We start from the raw sequence: 9532 nt of genomic DNA, 5'->3' as shown, positions 1-9532 counted from the left end.
AAGTAATCAAGACTCGATGTTCTTTCAAATATCATCTAGTCATGTAAAGTTAAATCTCTTTGATCTTTTGTGACAAACCCAAACCAAGAAATGTCCTTTATTGGTATATATTTTACCCACCAAACTTCACTTACCATGGAAGTAACAGTTATTATGTTACTGACAGCTGGAGTCTGATCTAGACAGAAGAGTCATTCAAGAACTTTCAACTCCTACTAAATATTGACAGAAGAAATATACACCAATGAGAAAAATCCAGATGGTCCAAATAAAAAATTCAAAATTTAAAGTGAAAACTGTAGGCAGTTCTGTGGAGTTAGTGAAATTTTACTTCCCTGTTTAAACTCAGGGGTGGGGGAATAATATCCCTAGAATGATATCCCTGGTGGTGGTTTGTCTAAATACATTCCTATCCAGGAAACACAGAATTTTTAGAATATGAACTAAAATCTATAAGTTAGAGAGTGGCTTTCAAATTAGCCATCTGGGTAATTATTCCTGTTATCAATACTGCTGTGTAACATTTACCAGGTCACCCCTCATACAAATGGTGCAAGTGTCAGGATATTAAGAAGCTATTTGCATGGGGAAAACACCACTATTTTATTCCTTATGTTATATAAATTCAGCTTATTAAAGGGTAGCACATTTCCAAAGCAAGAAATTAGTTTCCCATTCTAAGATCTAGAAAGGCAATCTTTTTGTGTCTCCCACCCCCACAATGGAATATTCATCCATTTAATAAACATCTGCTATGGTTTCAGGGCTGGGGATTGAACTCAGGGCTTGTGCATGCAGGGCAAGCTCTCACTCTGCCCCTGGACTACACCCGAGTCCCTTGGTTTGGATGTTGGGTACCCCCCCCCAGGCCCATGGCAGTGCTATTAGGAGGTGCTGTGGACCTGTAGGAGGAGGAGCCCACTGGAGGTCCTTATGTTATTGGGATGTGTCCTCAAAGAAGAAGGTGAGGTCAAAGGAACCCTAGTCCCTTTCTCTCTCTCTCTCTCTTGCACCTGGCTCACGATTGAAACCATTTTGCTCTGTATGCCTTCTCTGCATTTGCCACCTGGAATGCCCAACATAGGCTCAGAGCCTAGGTCTGACTAACCTTGGATCAGAAGCTTCAGAACTGTGAGCCAAAGTAAGCCTTTTCTCGCAGGTATTTTGTTAAAGTGACAGAGAGCTGACAAACAGTATTTATTGAGACCTACCTGGATCCACACAAGGAGTGCTGTCTTATCGGTCTGTGTTCCTTTGCCTGTGTGAGCTGTTTTCATTATTTCTTGTTAGGGTTTGGATGTGAGATATCCCCAATAAAACTCACATGTGAGACTATGCAAGAAGGTTCAGAGGAGAAATGATTAGATTGTGAGAATCTTAACCCAATTGGTGAATTAATCCTGGTAGGGATTTAACTGAGTGGTAGCTAAAGACCAAAAGGGTGTGACTGGAGGAAGTGGGCATTGGAGGTATATATTTTGTACCTGGTGAGTGGAGTCTCTCTGCTGCCTGATGATCATGTGAGCTGCTTCTCTCTGCCATACTCTTCTGCCATGATGTTCAGCCTTACCTAAAGACCTGAGGAATGGAGCCAGCTACCTATGTACTGAGACTTCTGGAACCATGAGCCATCAAATAAACTTTTCTTCTGAGGAAGGACCGAGGAAGGAGGACCACAAGTTTGAGGCCAGCCTCAGAAGCTTAGCAAGACTCTGTTTCAAAATAAATAAGGGCAGGGGATGGTGCTGCCATTGAAGCTCAGTGGTAGAACACTTGCCTAGCATGTGTGAGGCCCCGGGTTTGATCCTCAGCACCACATGAAAATAAGTAAATAAATAAAATACAGGTATTGTGTTCATCTACAACTAAAAAAAACAAATTAAAAAAGAGGGCAGGAAATGTGGCTTAGAGATAGAGTGCTTCTTGTTCAATCTCCAGTACCACAAATAAATAAATAAATAAATAAATGAATAAAACAAACAACAAACAAATCCTTTATTTTAAATGGATTGCTTCAGCAGGTATCTAACACTTTGAATGACTCATTTTGTTTTTGTATAAAAGATGTTTAAAATGAAATCTTTAGTACTTTCATCAGGAAGCAGCAATTAGATAAGGCAAGTTGAAATAGACTAGTGACTAAGAATGGGGACATGCTGTTTCAATGAACAATGACAGTTTTATTCTCTTGTTAAAACTAATGTTTTTTGGGGGAGGTTGGAATACTGTGTTTTATCAAATAGAGAAAACTGGTTGGAGAAATTGCTAGCTAAAGTTCAGTGAAACTTCGCTTCCCTCTGCAGCAATTTTTGCTTCCTTCCCCACCAGATCTTGTCTCACAGTTAACACAGCTGCACTCATCTGCTCCGGTACCACTCATTCCTTGGCTCTGTGGGGGAGCCCGACTGGATACTGTACATTTCAATAGCTTCTTCCCCTCTTCCCAGAAAGTGCCACAGTGAGTGTTCCCTTCAAATAAATTCTATCTTGAGGATTTTTTTAAAGTATGTTTTTAAGCTGTTAATGGATACCATACCTTTATTTTATTTATTTATCTGTTCATTTTTATTTGGTGCTGAGGGTTGAACCCAGCGCCTCACACAGGATAGGCAAGTGCGCTACCCCTGAGCCACATCCCCAGCTTCTATCTTGAGGATTTTAGGATACCCCTTGGAATAGAGGTACTTTGCTGTTTACTAAAGATCTCTTCCGACTGATAGTATAATAGCCCTCCCTTACCTTTGGTTTCAGTTCTCTTTGGTCAACCATGGTCTGAAAATATTAAATGAAAATTTCCAGAAAGAATTCATAAGTTTAAATTGTGTACTGTTCTAAATGCTGTCATGAGATCTTAGAGTGTCTCACTCCATCTAGCTAGAGACCTGAATCATCCCCTTGTCCAGTAGACCCACCTGCATATACTATCCATCTGTGCGTCACTTAGTGACTATCTGGATCTTGGTTATCAGATGAACTGCTATGGTATCGCTGTGCTTATGTTTCAATAAACCTTATTTTGCTTAATAACAAAGCTGAAGTCAGATAGGGTAGGAAGTAGTAACTATAGTCCCAGTTACCAGAGAGCTGAGGCAAGAGGATCACCTGGCATAGGAGTTTAGGGCCAGCCTGGACAATATCGTGACACCTGGCCTCATACTAAAAAAAAAAAGTAAAACAAAACAAAAAAACCCAGAGTATAAGTGTAGTGAGGTGGCCATCTTATTACTGTGTATTGTTATAATTGTTTTATTATTATTCTTAATCTCTTACTGTGCCTAATTGATAAACTTTGTCATAGGTATGTAAGTACGGGGAAAAAAAATATGGATCTTGATACCATCTGAGTTTTCAGGCCTCCATTGGAGGACAGATTACTGTTTCTATTGTATGCTTGTTTTGTTAAAACAATCATTTGGGAATACTAAATAAAATATATTTTTCAAATACCAACAGTTCCATATAGGGGGGCCAGTTACCTGAACATCCCATTTCACTCCATCACTTTCAGCAGAGTAAAGAGGAAAAAAATAGGATCATTTTTAGTAACTGGCTGGAGCTCTGATTTTAGAAACGAATAGAGAGGGAAAGAACATGGAACTCCTATCTGAAATGGGGTCTTAAAAGTTCCCTGTGCATAATCCCACAGATTCGGGAGGCTGAGGGAGGAGGATCCAAATTTGAGGCCAGCCTGGGCAACTTAGGGAGACCCTGCCTCAAAATCAAAAATAAAAATGAGCTAGGGCTGTGGCTCAGTAGTAAAGCACCCCTGGGCTCATTAATCCCCTGTACTGCCAAAAAGAAAAGAGCCGCCCTGGGCATTACGTTTGCTCTAACTTTCTAGGCACCTCACTGCTCCAAATATACAGCCAAGTAGTTATTTAGATGCTGTTAGCAAAAGTGAAACTATTCTTTCTCACTCATGGGTTCATTACTTGGTCTCTCAGTACAAACCTGTGACTTACAAAAATGTCTATTAAAATACTTTTCAGGGCTGGGATTGTAGCTCTGTGGTAGAGCACTTGCCTAGCCCTGTGTGAGACACTGGGTTTGATCCTCACCATCACATAAAAATAAACACATTAAAGGCATTGTGTCCATCTACAACTAAAAATATATATAAAAAAATACTTTTCAATCTTTTAAGTTCTTGGAGCATAAGGGGCCAGGAGCCTCCTGAGAGTGTATGCTGACTGCTGGTGTCTGGGTGCCTCCACCGCCTAATTGGGCAGACAGGGAGGAACACACCAGGCCTAATGGTTTTTTTGTTTTGTTTTGTTTTTTTAAGGGCCCAAAGGTATAGCTGCAGACTTTTTATGAAATCCAGAAGTGGATTGTACTGAGCACAGATTTGCTATAATTGAAATCGTATCAGGGGTCCAAAGCTGTGAAACACACTTTGGCTGCTTATTAAACAAAAAATGCCATTACTTCATTTTGTAAGCCTTCTAACTTGTATAAATTTTTAATGAACTAAACCTTTCCCTTTCCCTCTCTCTCTCCTCTTGAAAAGAAATAAGGTTTCTCTTCAACTAAATGACTGACTTATAGGACAAAATTCTGTGATTTCTAGGTTGTTACTTGTCTGCAATTTGTAAGCTGAACATTTCATTTCTATACATAATTTGTCACTGGCCTAGGCGATTTTTAGCATACCAATTCATAAGGAAAGGTGGATTTTTTTTTTTTTTAAACTCAGGGGCACTCAACCACTGCGCCACATCCCCAGCCCTATTTTGTATTTTATTAGGGACTGGGCCTCACTGAGTTGCTTAGCACCTCGCTGTTGCTGAGGCTGGCTTTGAATTCTCAATCCTCCAGTCTTAGCCTCCTGAGCCGCTGGGATCAGAGGCATGCGCCACCATGCCTGGGAAGGAGTGATTTTTTAAAAAACATTTATTTAATAATGTGTCAGTGCTGATAAAAATCAATGTCTCATAAAAATAAAGAAATTATTAAATTAAAAGTTGTCTGGAAGTATGATTACTGGGTTCTGAGAAAAAACAAGAGCAGTTCCCCCAGTTCCCCTGGGGTTCACATGCCCAGCCCCTCTCTGGATCAGTCAGGATAGGACAGGTTTAGCTCCAGTGAGTCACAAGTCCCACAGTCTGATGGTCAACAGCAAAAGCTCATTTCTCACTGTTCCTCATGTCCCCTGCATGTTGGCTATGGCCCTGTCACCCTTGAGGACTACGTAGCCAGAGCAGCTTCTGTCTGGAATGCTGCTGGTCACTGTCAGAAGCAGAGCTTTATTCAGAAGTGACACGCGTCACTTCCTTTCACATTCGGTCAGCCAAAGCAAGTCATAGGAGGTGGGAATAACCCTTTCCCAGAGAGACAGTGTTGATTTGGGGGAAAGTATCTTGAAATGATTATAGATCTCCAAGAAATTGCAATATTACCAGAGAGGTATGTACCCTTTACCCAGTTTCCCCCCTGCAGCATAATGTCACAACCAGGAAACCAAGGCCAGTACAACCACAGACCCCATTCTCTATTCCAAGCTCACATTTTGTTTTACATACTCATTTGTGCATGTGAAACCCTAGCCACAGACAAGACACAAAACAATCCAGGACCACAGAGAACTTCCCTTTGGGCCGTGCCCCTCCCCACGGCCCCCCTCCCCCATCTGTTCTCCATTGGAGAATGTTAGATAACTGGAAACCTATAGCATGTGACCTTTGGGAATTGGCTTTTTTCACCCAGCATGATGTCCTTAAGATCCATCCAAATTATAGATATCAATGGTCCACTCCTTTTGATTACCATGCAGCCTTCTGGGGTATAGATGTATCAGAAATATTTTTTGAACAATAAGAATCTAGTGCAGTCCCCAGCTGTTTCTTGGGAACAATGTTTGGTTCACAGGCGGCACTGACTTCTTCAGGCAGTTTGGAGTGAGCATGCTGAGGCTCAGTCACTGGCAGAGGGCACCTGAGACACCTTCAAGTTACCCCTCCCAAACTGGGAAGAGGAGGAGAAATACAAGAGGCACTCAAAAATTGGTTCCTTGGATTATCAACTGGTTTCATGGAGGGAAGTCAAGCCTCCCTGGGTGGCTGGAGCAGGATGTCAAGCGCTCTCACAAGACCAAGGATGCTGCATGCCAACCACAAGAAGCACCCTCTATCCACTGCTAGTCAGAAGGAGCCCGCTTTAAGGCACCCCTGGCCCAAAGCAGAGACCAATATCCTGTTCACCTCAAGAGGCTTGGGGAAGCCAGCAAGTTGTTCTGTTTCTTCACATATGTCGTCAAATGAGGAATGCATTAGACAGGTTTTAAGATTTCTTTCAACTCTAATTCCATGGATTTGACTGGCCAAAGAATCCCAAACTCCAGGGATGCCCTCATTAAGGAAACAATAATGACAGTTTTCTCCTTTATTCTGAAAATTAGGCCAGGACAGCCCCAGTTTGGGGGGAGTGGGAGAAGAGGTTATAGCTTTTCAATTGACTAAGAAAATAAAAAGGTTCCCTAGTCCAGTCCAGAATCATAATTCACATAGCAGCGGAACTCATTTGCCAAGTTTCGGGTGTGTTCTGGAATAAACTTGCACATCCTCACATCCAGGAGTTGCGCTGCCTGTTCTTCCATGACGGCACCTGAGGAGAACAGATCCAATGAAACAGAGTGAATACCCACCAGGAGAGGCTGTGGAGCAGATTCTAGACTAAAACACTTGAAACAACTAACACAGAGAGTGGGGGTCCATTCTTTATGTCCCCTTTTACCTTCTCTGACATTTTTATAAATTATCTACCTTTTCCATTTCTTTTTTAGTTAATAAGTAATCTTCCTATTTCTGCAAAGCGTGGACACTTAGGAACAGAAGTGGATTACATTTATAAAGGAAGACGAGGAAAGCAAGAAGAACTACTTGGCCTTCCCTGTTGAGTCAAGAGCTTCTTTTTGGTAGTATATGATCTTACAGAGCCTATGAGTGAACATGCACCACCTGTTTGCCCACCTCTCCCATTTCCCTCCTGCCCACTCCTTGCCCTGTGGTCCATCTTGCCCAAGTGCCTCTCCCAACACTCACATGTTGCAGAGAGCACCAGCCAGAAAACAGAAGAATCCCTGATTCTTGCCCTTTCTTCCCCTCCACATTCAGAGCATAGCAAGTTCTTCCAATTTTATCACTCAACATGATCTTTTATCTATTCCTAATGCTGTAACCTTGCCAGAACTGCTGTCACTCTCAGCTGAACACTGTGGTGGCCCCACGGGGCACCTGTGTCCACCAGCCACTTTGGTACAAAGCTCCAGAGACCATCTTTCGACTCATTGGACCCAGAGGCCTTTGGACTAAACGCTGTAAAAGAAAGCCTTGGTTCCTGGCTCTCATCTGTACAGGGCTAGGGTGGGGGACACCTCTTGTTCCACACTACGTGACACCACCCTCTGGTCACATGGAGCCCCTGAACCTGGTCTGTGCTGGCCCACCCCCGCCAGGGCTGAGGGCACCTGAACTTCTCGCTGAGATCTTGCCCTGGGTCTAGAGTTCCCTCCCAGTCTTCCCCGGTACCAGCCCTGGTTCTCTTTCTTCATTACACTTGAAGAGAATTAGAGCTTCATTTCTTAGGACTGTTTTGTCACATTTTTAAAATATTTCTCTCCTAAAACTAAAGGTATATCCCAAGAAATCAGATCACCTGCTTGTTGGCTGGCACAAAGGGTTAGTAAATAGTTGTCAAATGAACGAACATTAAGTAAATTACATTGGTATGAACACAGAGTGGCATTCTTCACCAAATAAACAATTCTACACCACCCAAGAGCAGACCCCCTGCAGCTCCAGGGCAAAGAGCAGAGAAGGGCATGCAGGAAAGAAGCAGTGGCCCTGAGGACCTGGGAGTAGGACCCGCGGCCACACCAAGCACACAGACACGGGCTGCACAGAAGTCAAGAGATGGGTAGGTGATGTTTTAGTTCTCAAATTTTAATAAATAATCTTAAGAAAGTGTATCAGTTGCATGAAGAAAACTTTTACTAATGAACCTAATGTCATGTTTAGCTCTATAACCTAAGACAATTCCCTTTATAGATTCTGATTTTCTCTTTATCACTTGTGGAGTCTGGATCAAATACTATTGTTACCATGATGACAGTTTAGTGTCAGATCTTAAGCTAAGCATTTCATGGTCAGCACCGTTCACCATGACCCTTAAAAGCAGGTAGTATTTATCATCAGTTTCAGTTTATAGATCAGAAACCCAGGGCACAGAGAGGTTAAATAACTTGTTTAAGGTCACATGGTAAGTTCTAAGAGTCAGTTCTAAGGATCTGAGTTCTAAGATCTCTTCCAGCTCTTGGAACCCGAGACTTGACTATCCACTGTCATCAGCCTACATGAGACCCAAAGTGTGGTACCTACCTGTGCATAGCAGAATCTTGCCCTTTGTCAGGTACTTGATGGTTTCGGATGTCTTCTTGAGACATTCCTCAGAAAGATAGGGAGGATCTGCTATTACAATGTCAAAACTATGTGCAGCAATTTTTTCAGGTAAATCCAGTGGATTATTATAATCATAGAAGATAAATTCTTCTCCATACATGGCGAATCTTTTGTCATATTCAAAGATGTATATAGAGAAGTCTTCTCTGTGTAGTTCTCTGAGTTTCTGATAAACACTGGGGGCACTCACACACGCAATTCTACAATACAAAATGAAAACACTGTGAGAGATCTTTAATGGTGCTAAATAACAACTACTTTCCCCCAAATAATGGGTCCTTGTGTTCAGATTTTCTTGAATCAAATAATAGTGCAAGCTAATGATTAGTAAAGTTTTGAGAAAAACATTATATAGTCTCACTTTTAAAGAATCTGGTATTTAAAAATACGTAACTCATAATTTGAGGTTATGAAATAATAAATGTACTTTTATAGAAAAAATGTTAAAAACATCAGGAACACATTATGATAAACATTAGATGTAGTTAGCCCAAAGCCTGAATTCACCAAGTGTTTTCATGTTGAGTTTTTAATACTTCTTTCAAATACTTTTAGTCCAAACTAGATATTTTGAAGTCATTTTGTAATATTCATGATCTTGCAAGAAAAATCCCAAGTAGATCCCTAAATACCTCCAGTTTTCCAAAAATATATAATAAAGCGAGGTCTTATTGCAGACAAACTACTCTGAATGTTTGCATCTTTTTTTGTGTATGTAAGAAAATCAAAGAATGTATTCTTTTTTGCTTGAGATCAAATGCAGGGCTTTGTGCATGCTAGGCACACTAAGCTACGTTCCCAGTTCAAAGACTCTATTTCATTACAAGCAGTGCACAGTTTATATGAATGGGTAGTTTTCCAAGAGATAACTTTTAACTCCAATTGCTGAAAAATCCAGGGGTAACCTAAATATTGAAATGCTGACTTGACTATGGTATGTTTATTTCATGGTAGCCACTTTAAAAAGACTGAAATAGACCTCTGTATGCTGATTAGGACTGATCACCAAGATCTATTCAAGGAACAGAGAAGAGTAAAACATGATTTCATGAGTATGGGATAGTAAAGGCTGGTGA

The 9532-nt window shown here is 41.3% G+C and overlaps 1 protein-coding gene across 5 annotated transcripts in view; it reads right to left on the bottom strand.

Moving 5' to 3' along the window:
* Positions 1 to 6366: 6366 nt before the first annotated feature.
* The window catches only part of Eef1akmt1 (EEF1A lysine methyltransferase 1), a 44215-nt gene continuing 41049 nt past the window's right edge, over positions 6367 to 9532 (bottom strand). For all 5 annotated transcript variants that reach the window (XM_078015696.1, XM_005338616.5, XM_078015697.1 and 2 more), the window contains 2 exons: positions 8376 to 8656; positions 6367 to 6603 (listed from right to left, as the gene is read on the bottom strand). In XM_078015696.1, the coding sequence (XP_077871822.1) occupies positions 6476 to 6603; positions 8376 to 8656 (409 nt within the window). In that variant the 3' untranslated portion in view covers positions 6367 to 6475. The remainder of the gene's footprint in view (positions 6604 to 8375; positions 8657 to 9532) is intronic.

This window comes from Ictidomys tridecemlineatus, chromosome 6 (genome assembly GCF_052094955.1).
Source record: "Ictidomys tridecemlineatus isolate mIctTri1 chromosome 6, mIctTri1.hap1, whole genome shotgun sequence".
Taxonomy (NCBI): Eukaryota; Metazoa; Chordata; class Mammalia; order Rodentia; family Sciuridae; genus Ictidomys; species Ictidomys tridecemlineatus.
This window is presented reverse-complemented; position numbering and strand designations above follow the sequence as displayed.